Source organism: Halichoerus grypus, chromosome 4 (assembly GCF_964656455.1).
Source record: "Halichoerus grypus chromosome 4, mHalGry1.hap1.1, whole genome shotgun sequence".
NCBI lineage: Eukaryota > Metazoa > Chordata > Mammalia > Carnivora > Phocidae > Halichoerus > Halichoerus grypus.
Window position 1 is genome coordinate 73336176 of NC_135715.1, and position 24146 is coordinate 73360321.

Here is a 24146-nt window from a genome sequence, read left to right on the forward strand (position 1 = left end):
ACTTACATGTTGCATGTATGTTCCCGTAGCAGCAGCTGAAGAAGGGAGTAAGCTGCTTTAATTTCTTCTGAATTCTTGAAAACTCGCCACACGTCTTCCCTGCTGGGTTGAAGATTTTTGGGGTGGTGTGGAGGATGGAGGGAAAATGGGAGGGACACGTGAGCATGTACACATGAGCATCATTGGAAGAAAGTTTTTATGGCTTCTCCTTCTCTGTGGAACTTAACGCAAATGGCTTTCAGAAGACCTGTGATGGAACAGAGGCCAGAGCCCTTCAGGAGTGTAATTCATTTCCAGAGGCTGATAACTGGTTGTATAGTAGTTCAGAGATAGGGCGGCGTGTTGAGTGCTCCCTTCATGTTGGAGGCTGTCCCTCCCTCCCTGTGTATGCTGTTTATACCATATGCTGTCTTGTCAGGGGTGGCTTTGCTTTGTGCCCATCTCACATTCTCAGCATTGCAGCCCTCTGTGAGATGCCTCGAGGGCGCCGCTCCACTCTTAGGTCTGGCTCAATCTTAAGAATCCCATGTACTTTCTGTGGAGCACATCTTCACTTTGATGGCAGAGTTAAAACCAGAGGAGGCCAGTGTAGAGGTCCTAGACCAAGATTCTTAGAATGACAGCACACCAGTGTGGAACCTCCAAATACTTTCTCAGTTACTTTGACAATTTCAGTCTCTTGGGGGGTTGATCTGAAGGTGGGAGTAAGAAGGGGTAAAGAAACTATTGGTTTAGTGCCTGCTGTGCTGGACATTGTTCTAAATCTTCTGTACAGTTTTTAGAAACAGGACATAATAAGTAAGGGTATCGTCTGCCCTGTTTTGCAGATTTGGAAATTGGAGCACAAAGGGGTGAAATATTTTGCCCTAAGTTCACACTGTGATTGTGATTCTGTGTTGCTGCTAACTAACCGTCTTAGAATTCTAGCATTTTAGATTTACAGTAGATGCCGTAAATCTGGTCTGGCTTACCTTGCTGATGAGAAGAGCAAGGCGGAGTGATTTTGGAAGGTTACACTATGGTTAACTCCTATTAGGCGGGGGATGCAGGCCTCCTGCTTACAGGCCATTTACTCAGTCCACTGCGCAGCCAGCAGTTGGAATGGTTAAGTGCCTCCTCATGTTCTCTGGGCTCTCATTTTACCAGCATGGAAAGCTATAATGGAAATACTTTGAAGAAAAATTTAAGGCTTGACTCTTTTAGTTACATCTGAAGCCTTTCCCAAATTCTCCAGCTCTTGGAGTCATTCCTGTCCTGATATCCTGTAGTACATACTGTATACTAGCATAGTTTGACATTTATTTTCCCCTCTGTAACTTTAAAACAAATTGAAAACCAATGTTTAGTTACTGTATACTCCCCAATTGGATTATGACTTTGCAGTTTTTTCTTACTCTTTTAAATCTTTGGTAGCACTGTATATATCAAAACTTTTTTTATTTAAACTCACAATGAAAATAGATTTTATAGTTAGACCTAATACAGACATACTTAATTTTTGGAACAAAAGTTTCACAAACCATTGTTTACTTGTAAGGAGATACACCATGACCTCTTCTGTTTTACTAAAAAAGCAAATGGTAGATCCACCACATTGATCTCACTGTCCACTAGTGGTATTACAATTTGACAGTCATGTTCTACAAGTTTTCACACAGGGCTGGGGAGAAAGTAGATATTCAGATACTTGGTGAATTTCACCTTTTGTGAAGGACTGCTGCTTTGAGATTATTTTTATGATGCCTGAAACTTAGGGTGTGGAAATGTTTTTTTTTTTTAATACAAATTTTTGTTGTCTCTGATACAGTTTCAGGGACATGGTATCTTCCAGGAGAGCAGATGTGGGCTTTTAGCCTTCCTGTTCTTTTCCATTCTCTCATTTAAGATACTTGCTTCTTGTATCTTCTTTATTTTGGATTCATCCTTTCACTGCTTAGATTCACTTCTTCTGTGTTTGTTCATATGCTCACATGGGCTCTTCCTGTGCCTCCAGAACTTTTCTTAGTTTTACCAAGGTCACTTGATTGTCTCCTCTTCGGGAAGCCTTTCCTGCCTGTTCTGGCAGTTCTCCTTTGGGTACTGACCTGGTGTGACCCTTCGGTGTTACACTTGGAATGATAAACACTGAATTCTAAGATATGATTTGAAACATGAGAGTGGGGGAAAATGTATTTTATCATATTTGTTTTAAACAAAAAGTTGTCTGGGAACTAATAGTTCAATGCACCTATCTAGTATAAAAAAAGGAAGTATTCTTGATAAGTATATTTTCTAGGTAGTAGATATTCATCTTTTTACAATTTACCATTTTTTATTTCTTGCTCAAATGTATTGTGTTGTCTTGTGTCTTTCTCATAATGACAGAATGGAGGGCGGTCAGAGAGGCGTGGTTTCCATGGTTAACCATGTAAAAATTGTTTAATCAGAAACAGCCTTCCCCTGGGTTATGTTCTTTTTTCCTGTTTGCACATGGTATCTTCAGAATGATAGATCAAAGACATCCTTATAGTTTCAACTTACTCTTCCTTCACTTGGATGGTTATTTTTTGGCATGAAAAAGAAGCGTTGCTCAGCTTTCTAAGAATTCATAGTAGGCAGGTTTAAGGAGGCACTTAACTCCATGACCTATACATTCTTGGACTGCATGACTGTTTCTGGGGATGTGATCATATATCCTAACTTTTATTTAGAACTTAATGTTTGACCTTTAATAGACTGTCCAGACATTTTCCCTTAATGTCTTAATGAGAAGAACCAATAGATTCACACATTGCTAGACACATGGGGATGGGAGGTACTGTAGATTTTGAGGTCTTACGTATGAGATAACCAAGGTCCAGAGAGAGAAGCATTTTGCCTCAAGTGGTTACAGCTAGTTAGTGGCAAGGCCCGGACCAGACCCAAGTCTGTAGCTTTGCTAGGTCAGTGCCATGGTAGTGTTCCATGGTCTTGCTACAGCAGCTCCCAACGGACCCATTCTTCTGTGAAATATTTTCCATAAAACAACATTTCCTATTTTTAATAAAATGGTAGTTTGAATTACTAGCATTATATTGACAGGAATGTTGACTAAAAAAATATTACCCAGGGGAGCCCGGGTGGCTCAGTCAGTTAGGCATCCAACTCTTGATCTCAGCTCAGGCCTTGATCTCAGAGTCACGAGTTCAAGCCTCACGTTGGGCTCCATTTAAAAAAAAAGAAAAAATATTACTCAGTATTAACCTTGTTTCTTAGGTACAGCCATTGAGTTTTTTCTTTTTTCTGATTTAATTAATTTATCTTATTAAGACTTTCTTTTGGGGGGGGGTAGGGTAGTACAGGGATTTCCCATATAGCCCTGCCCCTATGCGTGCATAGCCTCCCTCATTATCAACATCCCCCGCCAGAGTGGTACATTTGTCATAACTGATGAACTGCACTGAAACATCATAATCACCTAAAGTCCATAGTTCATGTTACTGTGTACTTTTGGTATACGTTCTGAACAAATGTATAATGACCTATCCATCATTATAGTATTATACAGAATATTGTCACTGCCCTAAAAATCCTCTGTGCTCTGCCTATTCATCCCTCCTTCTCCCCAACTTCCAATTTTTTTACTGCCTTCCATAGTTACCATTGAGTTTTTAGTTTCAATTATTATAATTTTTATATTTAGAAGTTTGATTCAGTTCTTTCACAAAATCTGCTTAGGCTTTAGAGTCTCATCTCTGTTCTTATAATCAAGCAATTGTTATTTCCTGGCACATAGTAAGCATTTGTTTTGTGTCCTGTCTGAAATAGTTCTGATAGTTAATATATTGAGAGTCTAATTCTGCTGTCTGTGCTTCTGCTGGCTTTTATTCACAGTGCTCTGTTTTCCTCTTGTTTTGTGTATGTGTAGGAGTTTTGATTTTGAACTCAAATCTCTTGGAGTTTTAGTTGTGGGAGTTTTTTGCGGGGTGGATTAACTTCATCTTCCAGATTGAACTTGTGGTTCTGCTAGTTGTTGGGTGAAGAGGGTGCCATCAGCTCAGGGTCTCTCTGAATATCATTACCTGCTTGAGTGGTTCTGTTTAAGATCATGCAGCTTGCGTGGATTTGGGTTACAGTCTTTCATGAGGGTCAGCTTGGGGTTATGAATTTTTTGAAGCTATCCTCCACCCCCAGTGCCAAGGACATGTCACGCATGTTTCCTTGCTGCCTCCTCTTGTGGTAGAGGATTATTTCTTGCTCCCCCTGACATGAAGATCCAGCCCTTTTGGAATCTTAGTGTCATGCTCAGGTCTTCTGTTAGCCTTCCTGTCGTCCCAAGTTTTAGGTTTCCCTGCCACTCCCATTTCATTCAGCTGTCAGAAAAGAGTGTAAAGGTCATTAGTGTTGACAAATACCCTCAGTGTAAAATCTGTCTTTGGCATTGGCCTATCTCCCAGGGTTCTCCCATCATTTTGTTCTTTCTTTCCTGCAGAGTCCTCATTTTCTCACCAGCTCAGTAAATTATTATTTTTTTAATATTAAAATTCATCCACCTTCTTGTTTTCATCAGGAGGGTCATGAATACCTCATTGCTTCTTTATGATGAATTCTGTAGTAATAGGTACTGACTCTAAAATAATCTTTTGTGTAAGTTACAAAAATGGAGACAGAATGATCAGAAAAGTGTATCTTCTTCCTTCTGTGTCGTGTACTCATACAAAAGAGAAGAATCCTGATACCTATGAAAGCTTTAGAGCAGAAATTTTTTTTTTTAAAGATTTTATTTATTTATTTGACAGAGACACAGCAAGAGAGGGAACACGAGCAGGGGGAGTGGGAGAGGGAGAAGCAGGCTTCCCGCCGAGCAGGGAGCCCGATGCGGGGCTCGATCCCAGGACCCTGAGCCAAAGGCAGCCACTTAACGGACTGAGCCACCCAGGCGCCCCTAGAGCAGAAATTCTTAACCTGAGCACGGCCACCATTTCTTTCCTTTTTCCTGGTAAATCATCACTGATTTAATAAACCACTGTTAATTGTGGTGGGATCATATTTCTCAAGTGTAGAGATGGAGAATTGTTCAGAGCCATTACTATTGGATATTGACTTGTTCTAGGTTCAATTTAAACCTTGGGGTGCTTCGTTGACCATTATTTGACATGATAGGGTTTGTCAGCCTTCAACAAAATCTTCAACGGATGACGTTGAGAACGCTTCTGAAGATACTAAACATTATACAGCAAACTTCTGGCTTGGTGGCTGTTTTTCCCAGCTATATCTAATTCTAGTGCTGAAAACCAGTCACCAGAGTCTGAATTACTTAGTCTCCTCTTTGCCTTTGTAGTTAGCATTCAGCTAGAGGTAGAGATGGACTCTGATTGTTTCTGCAGAGAAAATCTTGAATTCATGCCGTAAGAATAACCTCCTGCACGTTCACAGAATCTGCATTATACAGCATCATTATCATGGTAAAGTATATGTTACTATGCTGCACTTTAATTTAGAACTGTCATGAAGTAAATTCCATTCTCTCTTTGAACTTTCTTTTTGGATCTGCTCCCCTTACTCCATCTGTCGCTATAATCTCTCCCTTTTGAACAGTGTTGTTTGGCATATATTGGTTGGCTTGGACTTCCATGGAGCTTTGTGTTGATATAGTAAATGTCCTCAGAAATGTTGATGAAAGTGATTGGTAATGTTAGAATGTTGAGTTAGAAGAGACTTTAGAAATTACCTAGTCTTAATTTTCTAAACATACTTAGCTGTGAAAACCTTAATTTGGGTAAAGGATTACTTGAAACCCAACAGATAAACTTGGAGCTGGGGTTTTTGAAAATCAGTGGGAGATGAACCCTTTTATTTCGCAAATGAAGCTTCTTAAATCCAGAAAGGTTAAATGACTATGGTTTATGGCTGTTTCCATTTTATCACACTTAGCATCCTCTTCCCAGACCTCTGATTGGATTGTGGTTTTGCTTTACTGTCAGCCCTTTGGAGCGTACAGTGACTGTGCCTTTGGGCCTCTAGGTGGAATTGGCTAGAGTGAGGAGAGCCAGTTTTTTAATAATAGCTATCTCATTTTTTCTTCTGACTTGTTTTCTTCTCTTATTTCTTAGCTGTTGCACGGAGCAGATACTTATTACCATTACTGGCTAATGAGGGTAGTTTTTTGCCCCCTTGAATTTGAAGGGAAGGGGAAGAAGGAAACCAACGTTTATGGGACATCTGCCTATGGAACGGGCACTGCAGGATGCTGTCACAGAGGTTTAAATTCCTTTCATTTGTAGCTATCCTATAAAGGAGTTGGTGACATTTTCCTTTTGTAGTTAAGGAAACTGAGGTGCAGAGAAGCTAATAATTTGATCCATAGTCAGACTTACCTTGAGGATGCAGGACAGCTGGAGGATTTTCTAAGCAGTGCGTGAAAGTCTTATGATGTGGGCGGCGGAGGGGGGGAACACGGATAAGTGGATCGTCTGGCATGGTTAGAATACACGGTCTGTTGTGTGTGATTGGCATTAGCCTGGGCAGAGAATGTTCACATATTATTCTGTTCATCCTAAGGGCCAGAAATGCTTTCCTGAGTTATGTGTACTGGCATTTTACTGTTCCACATAAATAGATGTAATAAGATTGTATTTTGGATAATAGAACCTTTCCTCTTTCTCCTTCTCCCCCTCTTCCTCCCCCTCCTCCTCTTCTGTTTTGTGGGGAAGGGGTTATACTTATTTGAATAAACTAATATCAGTTTGAATTATTATAGTAAGTGGTAAACATCTGGGCTTATTGATACTTTTCAGCGTATGTGAGGAAATTTTATGACGTGATAACTTGAGCTGGCAGGGGTGGGGAGTGGGGCTTGCAACATTTCCACCAAGACAGATTTGTTCAGTAGATCTTGAAGTTGCTGTGATAATTGAATTTGATGTTGTTACAAAACAGTGGATGGCCAAATTAGAAATAAATGGTTATCTATAAACTAGCGATTATATCAAGGTTTTGTAGAAAGCCTAAAATAAGTTCTAAATTAAAAAAAAAATAAAGGCAGTATCATGTTTATATACAAGTGCTGGATGGCTGGAGGATATTAAAGGAAATGTCTTGTTTTGGTAGAATTTGACCACCGGTCCACCAGGTCCCTTTAATCAGTACTTACGATCAGGAAGTTGAGGATGTGTTGTCTAACAGAGGTTGGGCTTCCCCAGTCCAGGAGTGGAGCTCAGTCAGGAAACAACAGGGGTGGGCTTCTGAGCACGGGGTGTTAACCTCATGTCCGTGCCTTGGAGGAGGCATAGTGTGTGTGTTGTCTTCTGTGCAACTTTGCAAAGTGGTGTTCAGGTAGTTTGTGAATAAAACTGATACGGTGTCATGTCTGTGGTGGTATGTTTTCTTGGGAATTTTCAAGTAAACATAGGGTTATGTGTTCAGAATTGCTGTCATTTCTCTTTCCAGCTGTGTTCGGAGTCCATTTAGTGGCATGTGTCAGTACGCAGGGGCACCCCGCCCCCGCCCTCTTTTTCAGGGACCTCCGTGCACAGAGTTGAGTCAGTCGTATTCCCAAGACCATGACACTCAATCGTTGTCTGGGCAAGGCCCTTCTTTTGTTGGGTTTCATTTTATTTTTTTCCTTTCTTATCCTTCATCCCCAATTCCATGTCCCAGTCCTCTTTCAGCACCCATTCAAGTATGTTTAATGTACGTTCTTCAGCCCATTGGCCATGTGCTATTTTTTATATATGTGTTAATCTCATTTTTTTTCTTTAACATTATGTTTTTGAGACATGCTTTTGTATGTGAACCCAGTTCCGTTGTTCTGTCTCTGCTACGTAGTATGCTGTTTGTCTGCTGGGCAATCATCAGTGCTACTTCACACAGCATTCCTGTCACTTTGGGCTCTGTGTGGGGACTTTTCAGGTATATACCGCCAAAGAATTGTTAGGTCATTGACTATCTGCATACGTGATTCCAGCTCTCCTGTTACAGCAGGGGCTTTAGTCCATTACCTAGAAAAAAAGTAGCACATTATAAATATAATTTCTTGATCCACGCTTCGGTTTCCTGAGGAAGTTCTTGTGAACTGGTTTTTAGTCATATTATTAATATCCTTTACTCTTCACTATCTTCCTTTATTTTCCTCCAGTAATGTTAGGGAGTCAGAGGGAACATAGTTTTTTAAAGGATTTCTCTGTTGGGGTACCTGGGTGGCTCAGCCGTTAAGCGTCTGCCTTTGGCTCAGGTCATGATCCCAGGGTCCTGGGATCGAGTTCCGCGTCGGGCTCCCTGCTCAGCCGGAAGCCTGCTTCTCCCTCTCCTTCTGTCTGCCATTCCCCCTGCTTGCTCTCTCTCTCTCTATGTCTCTCTCTGTCAAATAAATAAAATCTTAAAAAATAAAGGATTTCTCTGTAATGCCTATATAACTATGAAAATACTACAAATACTAACATTTGTTTTTTTATTTTATAGGGCGCCAATGCCTCGGCATTAGAGAAAGAGATTGGTCCAGAACAGTTTCCAGTCAATGAGCACTATTTTGGATTAGTCAATGTAAGTATCCGTTGATACTTAGCCTTCACCAGTATCGTTGGAAATAGTTTTAAAAATGATGAATGCGTTTCATAATTTATTAAAGGAAAATTGTTTATTTGCATCAGTAGGATTAAGGCCAAGAAACTTGATTTGAATTCTCTTTTTAATGGAAGGGAAATAAAGTTGCCCAAGGTCTTAAGAGTTTTAAAACAGTTTCGTTTTTCCTATTTTTTTCCTTTTTTTCCCCCGTTTTGTGTCAGAATTTATCATAACCAAAATTTTGTATGGCCTACACCAAATGATCTCTTGCTTCTTTGAGAATCCTTTAAATGTCTAAATATAAGTGGCCCAAATGTACAGGTATAATAAACTTTTGCAAGTGCCTCCGTGTGTCTGTAGAGTATTTGTCAACTTACTTCTGGCAGTGTCCCACTAGTATAGATATACAAGTGCAAAATATAAGAAAAGGGTACATTCCCCAGTCCTTGTGGAAGTAGTTCTAGCAATTATACATCATGAAAACTTTGGAAGAACTTTCTTTAGAATTTTCAACTCTTTTCTGAATCATCAGCACACAGCACAGCTCTGTGTTGATGTGTACTGTTAGGTAGATCCATGATGAGTGTTTTAGACTACATATAGAGAGGTGATAATACAGGTGACAAAGTAAGTTCCATCGAACACACCTGTGTGTCACTGAACACTAGTACGTAATTGTAACATAGGAGGTGGATTTCTTGTCTGATTTGAGGAAAATAGTTAAAGTGATGTGGGTGTTTACTCTTGCTCTGGGAGTCCCCTCGTGGGTGTGAAGCTTGTAACGCATTCAGCAGTCCCCACTCCACAGTGCCTCTTCCCCAGAGGAGGCTGCTCCTTCCTCCATGGGCTGGTTTTCCTGGAATCTACCCCTACATTCTAAGTGAAGTGCCTGTGCTGCTATTAAAAACAGTCCATTGACTTCCTGTTACGGTGGGTAAGAAACTTCGCCCTCTTCAACCATCATCCCTGCCCATTCTCCAGTATGGAATTAACCATTTATTTTCCATGTCATTAATTTTCATTTATTCTTCCCAAAGTCTTCAGCGCTAAAAAAGCTGAGAAGACTTCCTCAGTACCAGTTTGCACTGCATCGTCCTCAAGGCCTTGACATCCCTCTGGAGCCCTGTCATCCCGCCATGCGGCCTCTGCAGCCTTCTCTTCCCTTCACCCTAGACATCCCTTCACTTCTCTCCTTCCCTAGATCCCCTCTTCTGCTTGGGTTTTTCCCTGCTTTGTGGAACATGTTCTGTAGTAGCTTCTTTAGGGAGTGTGCCTAGGAGGTAAACATTGAGATCTTGTGTATTTATCTTGTTTTGGTTATTGTCAAAGCTAGATATAGATCCTAAGTTATAACCGTCCTTTAGAATTTGTAAGGGATTACTCTATGGCTTTCTGGCTTCTGTTGACATCAACAGGGCTGATGCCATTCTGATTCTTCATCTCTTCTGTGTGGCCTTTTCCCCTTTAAAAAAATGTTTGGGAGGCTTTCAGAATGTGGATGGATATCCACAGGGTTCTGAAATTTCATGATGCGTCTTTGTGCTCCCCCCGCCCCCCCCCACTGGTATTGCATTGGCTATTTATCAACCCATTTAGACATTTTTCATTTTCTTCAGTTCTAGAACATTTCTGATACTAGTATTTGGATAATTTCCTTCCTATCAGTGTTATCTCTTTGTTCTGTCCTTTTTCATATACTCTTAGTTGCATTTGAAATGCAGACTGATTCTTTGTTTTTCCTACCTTTTCCATTTTTTTGATCATCTGATATTATTCTACATTGCCCTTTTTTGTCCAGTTCATTGCACTTTTTTTTTAAAGATTTTATTTATTTATTTATTAGAGAGAGAGAGATAGGGAGGGAACACAAGCAGGAGGAGTGGGAGAGGTAGAAGTAGGCTTCCCGCTGAGCAGGGAGCCCAATGTGGGGCTCCATCCCAGGACCCCGGGATTATGACCTGAGGCGAAGGCAGACACTTAACGACTGAGCCACCCAGGCGCCCCTGCGCTTTTATTTTGTAGAGTTTTACCTTAATTTTTTGATCTTGTTTTATGGAGGCAGTATTCTCTGTTATTTTTCTCAGGATATTATTTATAATTTTTGTTGTTGAGGTTTTCTTATGCTTACTGGATTGTTTTGAGGCCCCCATTCCTCCCCCCCACCATTTTTTTTAAAGATTTTATTTATTTATTTGAGAGAGAGAGAGCATGAGGGGGGAGGGTCAGAGGGAGAAGCAGACTTCCCGCCGAGCAGGGAGCCTGATGTGGGACTCGATCCTGGGACTCCAGGATCATGACCTGAGCTGAAGGCAGTCGCTTAACCAACTGAGCCACCCAGGCGCCCCCCCCCCCCCATTTTAAATTCTGTCTTTCCTAATGGGATCTTTCCTCAAATTTCATCCATACGTAAAAGTGAAATTCTGAAAAGCTGACTGGGACTTGGTGTATTATGGGTGGAGCTTGTCTGCTATGGGTTTCCCTCTAGGGTGACCCCTTGGCAAGCAGGCTTTAGAAATAGCTGCACCCATCCCCCATTCTAGTGGCTAGAGCATTTCCTCTGGGGCTATTCCTTGGTGCTGGGGGACTTTCAGGTTCTGTCGAGGGGTGGCTTATTCAGGGTTTTGTTGAGCCCTCTGTTTTCTGTCCGGTGCCTTGCTGCTGTCCTCTGCTGTCCTTAAGGGCTCTTGAACCAGACTCTCCTGGGCAGCTTCTGTGGAGACTAAACCTGCAGTTGAAAGAAAGGTTAAGTATCTAGGGGTCTGAATGGTCCTTTTAAAAGACTTACAACCAGACCTCTGTTTTTAGGTGAACCCCTACCCCCCATTTTTTTTTTTTTTTTGGCCTTTTGAGTTTTTTGCTTAATTTATTCTTTTACTGTCATTTTATTGGGGTTTTGTGGGGAGGGCGGGGAGTTAATGGACTATTTAATTTCCCTGGTTTAACATGACCTGGCCTCTACTTCTAATATCTAAAATGTTCGTGCTTACGTGCAGAGGCGTCTGGTGATCAGAAGCCTGGTGTCCATTCTGGCAAAGGCAGAACCCCAGCTTCTTCACTCTCATGAACTACTTCCCTGCGGCTCCCACCCTTACTCGGTTCATGCTCTAAAGCTAATGGTCTTGAATTGTAGGAAAGTTGTGCTCACTGATAGTGTCTCAGAACCCATTTTCTTCAGCACAGGAGTATTTTATATATTGAAGGCTGTTTTACCTTTAATCTTCTCCAGTTTAAATATTTCAGTCTCTCCGTTTTGTGTCCGACTGTAACTCTTTTTGTAGATAGCCTCAGAACAACTAAAACAACATCCTTGAGAAAAATCTTATTATAAATTGAGTTTAAAAGTCTTTTTTTTTGTTACGTTGTTTTTACTCTCATGTATCACTTTGAGAATACCATTGTCAATTGTGTAAAAAAAAAAAAAGGATTTCTAAGAAGGTTTCATTTTTATTATTCCCTGTGGATCAATCCAAATTAAAAGGGCAGTATTTGTGCTTCTCCCTGAAGCTGACTAACCGAGATTCAGTAAAACCCAAGAGAAACAGGAGGGAGTGAAGTTAGTAAGGGACCTTTAGAGGAAGCTTTGTCTTTTACCCCTTCCAGAGACTCATTTGATGGGTAGAAATGTAGTTTCTGATCTCTGTGCCTAGTTACTATGATGAAGAATTGGGATCTCTAAGGTAGCCAGGGCTCAGTCAACTATGAAAGACTGATGAACACCTGAGTTAAATTGAGAAATTAATTGGTGGTCAGAGTAGATGCAGCAGAACTAGTGTAGTGATTAACTCTTTCTGTGATTTAAACTTTCAGGCTACCTTGCAACTGTGTTCTGTACTGTTAACTTTTTGCTATAGGTCCTATTTTCCAGTTCTTAAAATATCATCACTCTTTCTCTTTGTTTCCCTCCCCCTTCCTCCTTTTTAAAAAAAAATTTATGGAGTTAATCATTCTATTTATAGGAGTCCCTTAAAAATGAAGGGTGGAGCTTTGGGATGGGTAGGGGAGGGTAGCTTACTTAATTCAGAGATCAACATTTTAACTTCTTTTTCTCTCTCTGTACCTGTCTGCCAGGTAGGTAGTGTTGAAACAACACTGGAATGCAACTGCTTTAAGAAACTGTGGTTTATCTTTTCCAATAATTGGATTTTGTTAAAATGAGGCACACATATATTTTCTTTTTATCAGTATGTTCTCAGCTAAGTATGCATTTCCAAGGTTCATTTTAATTGCTCTTAACAAAAAGCTTACCCCGAGAAGAGTTCCTATTAGACCTGCCCTTTTGGAGCCTTTTTGTGACTGGCGAGTGACACAGTCATTCACTAGCACTTGCCTTTGGGAAATAGTACATGTATTTGGGCAGTTAGAAAATCAGACTTTTTTTTTTTGTTAATGGGCAGAAGAAAAATAACCACAGTTTGATTAACTAGCACAAAATTCAACATAGGGGTTACTCTCGACATTGTTAATATAACCTATTTTCCATTACTTTCAGTTGCAGTTATCTTTTTCTTGGAAGAATATTTTCACAAATGATCCTTTTATAGCAGTTCACTCTTAATAGTTCTGATGTCTATCACTGTACTTTGCATAATACATAGAGTGGGGATTTCTTTTTGGTTTAACTCTTGAGCATGCTTTAATATTTTCAGAGATGAGAAATATTAGTGTGGTGTGGGGGTTCGGGAACTGTCTTTTGAGTAGGCAAGGGAGCCTTTTGGAAGCTTTCTCTTGCAGCAGAATATCTTACTTAAATGTCCCCTGTTTATAGGGTCAGCTAAATTCTTTAAAAATGAATTGTTTTAATCTGATGAACGAGATGGCCTGTTTCCCCTTATATCTTGCAGCTAGTGAGTACTTATTTTCGTAAAGTTGATAGAAAAGGAGTGATTTCAATTAGTAGTATCTCTTTCCTACTTTTGTGTGCAGTCTCCATTTTTAAATAGCCTTTTTCCATTGTTTTATTATATGGTTCTGTATTAATTCTCTAATACAGTAGGAGCCAACAGACATATGGCCTCAATAAATCTGTTTGTGAGGCTACAGTGGAATGTGCTTTTCCGTAAAATCTTTGTTATGAAATAACAATTGTGTTCCTTAGACCATCTTACAAAAGACATTTAATCCTGAATTGCTAGTAGTCATTGGTTGGAATTCTGGATGCAGGGAACAGGAGCCATCATGAAGGAGAGAGACAAATAAAAATGAAACTTTCTTTCCCTTTGTAGGTTATAAAGTTGATTAGGCAAATGTCTCTTGGTTCTGTTTTCATTTGAATTGATTCATTCTCATTTAGTTTCTCTCCACCTGATGGCCATAGGCTACTTGAGGGTTATGTTATCAGAGATCCCAGAGAATGTTCATAATAGACTTGACAAGACAACTCTGCCCCAAGTACTCTGCTGAGATTGGATCAGGTGTCCAGCCCTGTTGCAGGGTCTATAAAAGGGTTTGTGATTGACAACCCCAGAATTTATGTAGAAAAGTCACTTTCTATAAGGAAGGGTGGGACAGTGGAGTAAGAGTGTGGAGTGAGGAATGGATGTCCACTAGCATGTGGAAGGACACTTTTAGATTAGGTCCACTTGGCTGTAGTGAGAATAGTGGGTAGGGGAATGTGGGGTATAGTGTTAAAAAAACAGAGCCACCTAAACAAACTGCAGGAGGGGAAGAGGGTCTTTCCTTAGAAGGGGATGTTCACAGGACAGGCATCATCATCACCAGCCTCCGTGGGGGACAGTGGAGCATTTAAACATTTTAAAACATTTTTTGAAGGCAAAATTGTTGAGCTAATGGTAAACAACAGTAGTCTCCAAATGACATATGTAAGATGAACAATTGGGCTTTGGGAAGAACTATAGAATTGCTAATGTTTATTTTTATCTAAAAATGAGAGATAAGCCTTACTAATTCTTGTTTTTAAAGTTTTTTATTCATTTGAGAGAGAGAGAGAGCATGTAAGGGGGACGGTGGTGGGAGGGGCAGAGGGAGAGGGAGAGAATCTCAAGCAGACTTCCCCACTGAGTGTGGAGTCCTGTGTGGGGCTCGATCCCAGGACTCTGAGATCATGACCTGAGCCGAAATCAAGAGTCAAATGCTCAACTGACTGAGCCACCCAGGCGCCCCAGCTTTACTGATTCCTAATAAATGGATGATACAGGTCTCCGTACTCCATTCATATGTGAAGTGGTCCTATGATGCTTCAAGTTCAATAGCGCCAAAGACTTGACAGTATAACCGTCTCTTATTCATTTATGTGGTTACAAACTATTATCATTTCAATGTAGATTTAGAGATTATATGATTTAATTTCGGTTAATCTACTTTTTCCAAAATGGACAAATGACTTAAAAAGTTGGTTTCAAAAAATAACAATGCAATGATGAAGTCCTGGGAACCGTTGTCTGTGCTTCATGTGGATTATTAATTTAATCCTTTACAAGAGTTTAGAAGGTGGGCACTGTATCATAAACCCCATTTACAGACGAGGAAGCGGATGAACAGAGTGGTTTAGTAGTTTGCCAAGGTCAGAGAGCAGAGCCAGTCTTGAACCTAGGTTTCGTTTCAGAGCCTGGGCGCTTAGTTACTGTGCTGTGCTGCTTTCAAGGCAGGTAATTACTCAAATGAATTCAAACAAATTCGGTAGGTAGGATTGGGAATTTAATTTAGAAAGTAAAGTAAGGCCCTTGGACCTATCTATGTATCTGTGTACCTATCTTTGATTGCCATTAAACGCACATACCGAAATAACTGAATATAAACAGACTATCAGTCAGAGTATTAAAATCTGTAACCCACAGTTTACCAAAAGGCATACTCTGTTTCATTGCTCTCACTCAAAAAGTAATAATTTTTAGTGAAAAACAAAATCAGTGTAAATAAGATAAAAATTGTACGCATTTACTTTGTCTTAATCACATTTGTTCTACAGTTAGCTATTGAACAACACAGGTTTGAGCTGCCCAGGTCCATCTATATGCAGATTTTTTTTTTTTTTTTGGTATAAATACAGTATAGTATTGTAAATGTATTTTCTTTTATGATTTTCTTAATAGCATTTTCTTTTCTCTAGCTTGCTTTATTGTAACAACATGGTATATCATACATATAACATACAAAATATGTGTTAACTGTTTGTTATAGGTAAGGCTTCTGGTAAACAGTAGTCTATTATTAGTGAAGTTTTTGGGAAGTCGAAAGTTACACGCAGATTTTTGACTGTGTTGAGGGGTCAGCGCCCCTAACTCCTACATTGTTGAAAGGCCAACTATATGGAATGTATATTTTTATGTCTATAAATTTTGCATTTTATAAAAGTATACTTTGATGTATATGATGTAGCACGTACATTATTTTTATTTGTATTTATTAGGGATGTGTGCTCAAAATGATCTTAGAGATGGGGATACGATAAATATTTGTGGAGGGGGCATTTATTTTAAAACTAGGAGAAAAAAGGCATTAGAGAAAGCAAGCACAGGTCATTGTGTTCAGTAAGCAACTGAAAAATCAATGCTCAGACCTTGAGGAGGGTGGCAGCTTTTTAAAATTTGTTTCCCCTGATTTTAAACCTGGTTATACCTTTGATCTTCAGAACTAGCTGAGAAGACACAGGGTAGGTTTCAACCCTAAAGCAATGTCTTTTTTTTTTTTTTTAAGATTTTATTTATTTATTTGACAGAGAGAGATAGCAAGGGCAGGACCACAGCAGGGGGAGTGGGAGAGGGAGAAGCAGGCTTCCTGCTGAGCAGAGAGCCCGATGTGGGACTCGATCCCAGGACCCTGGGATCATGACCTGAGCCGAAGGCAGCCGCTTAACGACTGAGCCACCCCGGCGCCCCAAGCAATGTCTTTTTTAGAAATTGAGCATTCGAAAACAGGAATGTGGGGGAAATCACCCCAGACAATCTTTTGCATGAAAGCTACACATTAGAAAGGTATAGTTTTAGGCTTTAGGAACTTGAAAGAAAGTTACTATCAGGGAAGCTGAAGGAAAAGTTTAATAAGAGTTATGATTAAGATTGAAAGTTATTGTTTAGTCTGGAGAAATTGTAGTAGTTTCAAGCTTTAATTTTTCTTTAATGGGATTGATGAAGATAAGTGCAAGACTGTAAGAGAAGACCTCAAAGAATTGATTATAATGTTACCTATTGCTTTATGTTCAGAAGATGAGCAAGAGTCTACCTTCCAGCATTCTGTACAAAATAATAGACTCCCTCTGGTTCCTTAGCTTATCCATTGGTCAACCGTTATTGTAAATTTTTCTAATATACTGTGAGAGGCTATCTTTTGTTTTTACCTACTCTTTGGAAGTCATTAGAATCCCTATTGCTTATTCTTTTTTTAATTTTTAATTTTTATTTAATTTTTATTTATTTTTTCCCTATTGCTTATTCTTTAATAAAAATGTCCAAATAATGGCGATTGAATCTTCTCTTCAATGGACAGAGGCATAGTTTGTTGGTCATTAGCATCATTAGACTGTGATACAAATACTAGTATTTTTTAGACTAATTAATATTGAATAATTGATAAATTAATCTTAGTAATATTGTAGATTCTACTGCAGGTGTACTTAGCCCCTGGATAGGTTTTATTAAAGTATATCCATAGTTATATTTATCAATAGTATCAGTGCATCATCTGCTTATCATCTACTTCTTTTAGCATTTCCCTGGAAAGCCTTTAAAGCATCCGTTTATATGAAACCACTTATTGACTCTGACCACCAATATGAATGTAAAAATCATGTATCCTCACTGGGCCATATGTTCTGTTCTTTTTTTGTGGTATTGTTTAACTCATTTCTCTGTTCCTTAAATATCTGGTAAATTGGTAGATAGGTCTAGACACTTGATTAAAATTTAGTAGTTGTTTTTTTTTTAAAGATTTTATTTATTTATTTGACAGAGAGAGACAGCAAGAGAGGGAACACAGGCAGGTGGAGTGGGAGAGGGAGAAGCAGGCTTCCCGCTGAGCAGGGAGCCTGATGTGGGGCTCGATACCAGGACCCTGGGATCATGACCTAAGCCGAAAGCAGAAGCTTAAGGACTGAGCCACCCAGGCGCCCCAGTAGTTTTGTTTTTTAAGATAAGAATACTTTGTAAGAATTGCTACATATTTCTTCTGCAAGAGACATAAAAGTTTGGCTGCTCATTTTTAATGATGCTGGAATGCACTGGGGGTTCAGGAACTTTTTAAAGTTCCCCCTCAGCCTTTAATGCTTTTGGTATCTGTTGATAATTATTTCCTAATCCATTATTTACAGTCATTTCTTCTGAATTTATTAGCTGGATTTATTCTATAAGCTGGAACTTCGTTCATCAACTATTTAGTTCCCCGTGAAATACTGTTCTTATAAGAAAGACAAGGGCGCCTGGGTGGCTGAGTCGATTAAGCGTTCGACTCTTGATTTTGGCTCAGGTCATGATCTCAGGATCCTGGGATTGAGCCCCTCATCTGGCTCCACGCTGGGTGTGGAGCTTGCTTGAGATTCTGTCTCTCCCTCTGCCCCTACCCCCCACCCCACGCTCATGCTCTCTCTCGCTAAAAAAAAAAAAAAAAAAGATAAAACTTTGATGTTTTCCTTTTATATATTAGTTTACGACTTCCATGGAGACTAATGAAAGGTTTTTTAAAATGTCATTATTAATTCATAAATTTTTATGTAGTTGATATGCTTTTTATCAATTGTGCGGTATTTCTTTTTGATGAAAGTGGCTCTTCAGTCTACGCAAAAAGATATTCCAGGCTGATCTACATTTGTATATTTCCTATCCCAGACCTAGTGTATCCATATCTGCAAGGCCTCCTAGTTCCTTTTTGTGGGAAAAAGGTTTTTAGAGACTACAATCTGTGCGCCAGGGGAAACTTGGTGCTGCTAGGCCTTTCAGTGGATAGAGGTTGAAAAAACACACACACACACTTACAAAAAGACATGAGTTTATACTGATACCTCAAATTCCAATTTAAGTTTATAGGGCTTTTACTCTTATCTTTATTATTGTATCTTTTTTCCTTTGCATTAACAATTTTGGTTCCTAAGGATATTAATGCTTGCTTTGTCCTACAGAAATCTATAGTAGTTTCAAAATAATAATGTTACTAGATTAGTTCTAACAATGTGATTACTGAATGCACTTAAAATTCCTTTTTTTTATTCTTAGACTATTTCAGTAGGCATGTATAGTAAAAATTCCATGTTTTAAAGTTGCTCGAGCTAATTTTTTGTGTAGTTCTCCACGGACTGGATAAACAGTTAGGTTTCCCTGATCTCTTTTGCCTTTCAACTTTAGGAATTTCTTTTTTTCCTCTGAAATCTTTTCAATTTAATTTAGTAAAAAAATCGGTGCTGGGGCGCCTGGGTGGCTCAGTCCTTAAGCGTCTGCCTTCAGCTCAGGTCATCATCCCGGGGTCCTGGGATTGAGCCCCGCATCGGGCTCCCTGCTCAGCGGGAAGCCTGCTTCTCGCTCTCCCACTCTCCCTGCTTGTGTTCCCTCTCACACTGTCTCTCTCTCTCTGTCAAATAAATAAATAAAATCTTAAAAAAAAAAAATCGGTGCAAAGCAAATGTTTTTAAAAATATACTTTGATTCCTCTGCACTCTTCCCTCTTTCTCTATAGATAACCATTTTTATTTTTGATTTATCCTTCCTGGTTTTTAAATATAAGCAAATATGTACATGTCTGTGGATGTGTGTTTGACATTGCCCTTTTTTTAAAAAAAGATTTATTTATTTATTTTTAGAGAGAGAGTGTGTGTGTGAGTGGGGGGTGTGTGGAGGGACAGAGGGAGAGGCAGAGAGAATCTCCAGAAGACTCTGCACTGAATGCAGAGCCCGAATTGGGGCCTGATCCCAGGACCCGAGATCATGATGAGATCAGCACCCGAGTAGAAACCAGGAGTCTGGCGCTTAACCTTCAGAGCCACCCAGGTACCTCGACATTGCCCATTCTTAAAAGTCTTCTCTGCCTGGGGCACCTGGGTGGCTCAGTCGTTAAGCGTCTGCCTTCAGCTCAGGTCATGATCCCAGAGTCCTGGGATCGAGCCCCACATCGGGCTCCCTGCTCCACAGGAAGCCTGCTTCTCCTTCTCCCACTCCCCCTGCTTGTATTCCCTCTCTTGCTGTCTCTCTCTGTCAAATAAATAAATAAAAATCTTTAAAAAAAAAAAAAAAGTCTTCTCTGCCTACGCTTTTTTGGGTAGTGAGTGTGTGACCTGGACGCATGGTAGCACTGTGAGAATTGTCCTCTTTCCTTTTTTTATGCTTTCAAAGTCTCCCCCAAGTCCTCATCGATTAACTTTTGGGTGTTTTGTCAGCTGGCTTTGGGAGCCAGTGTCTATTAATGAGAAGGGAAAAGGAAGACAATAAATGTTTATCAAACTGTGTCATTTTCTCATAAGGTGGGATTATTTTTCCCCATTATTAAAGAGGAGGAAGTTGAAGTTCAGTGAAGGCTGTAGTTACACACACACCAGATCACATGGCCGGTAAGAAGTCAGTTATAGTTGAGGATTTAATGCACCTGAAGTCTCTTTGTAATGTATCAAGAATGATGTGTGGGCATCTCAGCATTTCAGTGGTGGTTGTGCTAGCATATTGAACAGTTTTTGTTTTTTTTTAAAGATTTTTATTTATTTATTTGATAGAACACGAGCGGGGTTGGGGGGAGGAGGAGAGGGAGAAGCAGACTCCCCACTGGGCAGGGAGCCTGATGTGGGGCTCGATCCCAGGACCCCAGGATCATGACCTGAGCTGAAGGCAGGAGCCCAACTGACCGAGCCAGCCAGGCGCCCCTGATATTTTTAATCTAACATTTCAGAGGATCTAATTTTATTTCGCTTTTTGGTTTTATTTTTTATTTTATTTTATTTTAAGATTTTTTATTCATTTGAGAAAGAGCACGAGCGGGGGGGGAAGGTCAGAAGGAGAGAAAGGAGCAGACTCCCCATTGAGCAGGGAAGCCTGATGCGGGGCTCAATCCTAGGACCCTGGGATCATGACCTGAGCCGAGGGCAGATGCTTCACCGACTGAGCCACCCAGGCGCCCCTTGTTTATATTTTTTGAGTGGCACTTAAGAATCTGATAGAAAACCTCACTTTTGTGTTTTTTTAAAAGAATTTTTGAGAGTTATATTTTAAAATGTATAATATATGAAATGCTTAATATCCAGAATGTAACCATGGGAATTGAAAAAGAAAAAAATTACAGAGAATTTTTAAATCCGTTTTCATGAAGGCCAAATTTATTGCATATATTTTCCTTCAATTTTAACCTGAAACCAATGCCTAGAGCATCTGTTTAATGTTAAAATGGCAGATTTGCTGTCAGAATAATTATTTCTACTCTCAGATACCTTTTAATTTATGAGGATCATAAATTCCCTATCTCCTCTCTGTTCTCTTAACTATACATGGAAATTCTTTCTCTTGATAATGTGTTGCCCCAAATTTAACAAGATTTTTTTTTTTCTATTCTAGTTTGGGAATACCTGCTACTGTAATTCAGTTCTTCAAGCACTTTATTTTTGTCGTCCATTTCGGGAAAAAGTTCTAGCATACAAGAGCCAACCTAGGAAGAAGGAGAACCTTCTTACCTGCCTAGCAGACCTCTTCCATAGCATAGCCACTCAGAAGAAGAAGGTTGGGGTGATTCCTCCTAAGAAGTTCATAACAAGATTACGGAAGGAAAATGGTAATTCTTCTACTTCTGAATGTATTCTTACATAGCAGAAAGGGTAAATACAGCACACTACACTTCAGCAAGCACTGACCGAGCATCTTCTAAGCCTGAAAGTATTTTAGCCATTGAAAAACCAAAGCTGACGTTCTTTAAGGAAGTGCTAGTTTAGTGAGGAGGTAGTCACACAGTAATTAATATGAGGTGTGATTAATGCTGGAAGTATGTTCTACAAAGACCAAATGCTGTATGCCAGGAAATGAGAAATGATTTTTTTTTTTTTTTTGCTTGCTTGGCTTTTCTATTGAGAATGTAGTTGGGTTCCCTCCCCACCCCGCATTGTTTGTTTTGTAGTTCTTTCGTGTATATTGACCCATTTGATCCTTACACTGCCCTGATTTAGAGAGCATGTTATTTCCCCCATTTTAGCCATGCAAAGAACAGAGGCTAAAAAGCTTTCCAGGAGTCATACTCCAGGGAAAGAGCCAGAATAATAAAACTTTTTGGCCTAGGGTAAGTGGTTTTAACTCCACTCACCCCCTTCTTTAAATAGTTACTGATTAAGCCCCACTTCTCTTTTCTCTCTTAAATGTTGTTTAATGCTCACAGCAAGCCCAGAAGTCAGATGTTATTACCTCACTTTACATGAGATAGTGGACGCTCAGAGAAGTTAAAATGGCTTGTCAGGGTCCCACACATCTTCCAGACATCTAAATCCCATATTCTGTCTAGTGTGGTATGTTACCTCAAAAAATTCAAGTGGGGTTTAAATAACATGTAGAATTCTGTGTTTTGTTTGATTTAGGCATTTTAGTCATTGTAGAAATAAAATTGAGTGATATTTTTAGTTTGATTTGTTATCAAAAGATGCCCACAGAAATAAGATTTGAGAAGTCTTTAAGATTGGTTATTAAACACACCATTGAATAATCCTGTCCTTAACTGAGTTGACAATGTTCATTGTCCCATGAACTGAGATAAGCCTGGGTCATATCTAGTTTCCTGAAATGTAAGGAGACACTGAGATAATATGGCGACAGGCTCTTATTCTTGAATCTGATTCACGTGTTAAAGATTTTATTCATTTCCTCCATATACAGATACAAAGCAGTTTATCATTTATTCACAAAAATACATTTTTTTATTTTTTCCCTATCAAAGCCAAACATCTTTCTTAAATTATAAATCTGTAGTATCTTCTATTTTTAAGAACACCATATACAGCTCGTTAGAATGTGGCTGAGTGATTCAAGTCCTCTCAGTCTTTTTGTCTGTATTGGTATGAAATTTCAAGAATTTTGTCCTGGTAGAAAATTCATGAGCATGGTAATTGAATGTGCCATCCTTTCTCAGTGATTTTGTTAGTATTTTAGAAATGTTCAGCATCAGAAACATGAAACACAGAATACACATTATTTTTCTTTTTCAGTTAATAGTGCGTTTTTCTTGACCTTATTCTTTTTTTTAAAGATTTATTTATTTGAGTGGGTGGGAGGAGCAGAGGGAGAGGAAGAGGGAGAGAATCTCAAGTAGACTCCCCACTAAGCGTGGAGCTGGGCACAGGGCTCAGATGCAGGGCTTGGTCTCACAACCCTGAGATCGTGACCTGAGCCAAAATCAAGAGTCGGACGCTTAACCAACTGAGCCACCCAGGTGCCCCTTGACCTTATTCTTTAATATGTTGTATGTGCTCTTAGTTTGGGCCGCTGTAACAAAAGTACCACAGACTGGGTGGCTTAAACAATAGACGTGTATTTCTCACAGTAACATGCTGGCAGCTTCAGTGTGATGCGGGCCGTCTTCCTTGTTTGCAGATGGCTACCTTCTTGCCGTGTCCCCACATGGTGAAGAGAGAGAAGCAAGCTCTCTCATGTCTGTTCTTAAAAGGGCACTAATCCCAGTCTTCAAGACCTGAAGGTCCTCCCAAGGCCCCATTTCCAAAGAGCATCACACTGGGGGTTAGGGTTTCAAAGTGAATGTTGGTGGAGGTACATGCATGTGGCCCTCAACATGATCTTTAAGTGTGCAGTGACTTTTTAAATTTAGATTAAGTCATGCTGAACACAGAGCTCAAGTTACTGTGTTTTGAAAGTTGTGTATGTGTGGCTTTATATGTTTGCTTGGCAAAGCTGGGATGTTTTTACTGTGTTTATTATTTTTTAATAATTCAGTATTTTCTGAAAATTTTTTATATGTTTAGGCAGAGTAAATTGATATACAGTAGACTTCTTAAATATTTTTTTCAATGAAATTTGATTCCAGAATGAATATTCCAAACTTATCTTCTCATAGTTTTGTTTCATTTTTCTATACCTCAAACAATATTTAATGGAAAAACATGTTTATTATTTGATGTTGCTCACATTTTTATGTTTTGAAATACAGTTTTGCCTTTTGATTTTTTTCCTGATAATTTTGTAGAGGAGAGCATACAAATTAAAGAGGATTTAATGGGTTATCCATTGCTTAACTCTCCTTCTGAGATTATGTTTGCTAGTTTTTTTTTTTTTTTAATCTCTGGAAGAAACGGATGTTGCCCATTTTAGAATTTCCACTAACTTTCACTGTTGGACTGTTGTTCTTAAATCAGTTTTCTTCCATGGGATGCTGTAAACATGTTTTATATTTTCAGTAGATATTAGCTCCATATTGTGTTAAACACTGTTACTTTATATAACTAATCATTTTGATATTACTTGGGAAGAATCTATTTTAATTTCAGTAATGGATTTTTGTTTTCAAAATTTTATTTCATGTTACCTAATCATAGCATATGAGACTATAGCATAGTACTTTTACAGTGTGATAAAACACTTGCTCCATAAATGTGTTATCCTTGATGATGGGAAACTAGTTGAATGTTTGAATTGATTATTATATATTTAGCTTCTGCTGAGTGCCATAAACTAGGGGAGAAGACAAACAATCATGTAATATAATGTATTATCGCC

General features: G+C 39.2%; 1 protein-coding gene across 2 annotated transcripts in view; it reads left to right on the forward strand.

Moving 5' to 3' along the window:
- USP12 (ubiquitin specific peptidase 12) overlaps window positions 1-24146 on the forward strand; it is a 94186-nt gene that overhangs the window by 42548 nt on the left and 27492 nt on the right. For both annotated transcript variants that reach the window (XM_078070542.1, XM_036077022.2), the window contains exons 2-3: window positions 8419-8499; window positions 20997-21210. In XM_078070542.1, the coding sequence (XP_077926668.1) occupies window positions 8419-8499; window positions 20997-21210 (295 nt within the window). The remainder of the gene's footprint in view (window positions 1-8418; window positions 8500-20996; window positions 21211-24146) is intronic.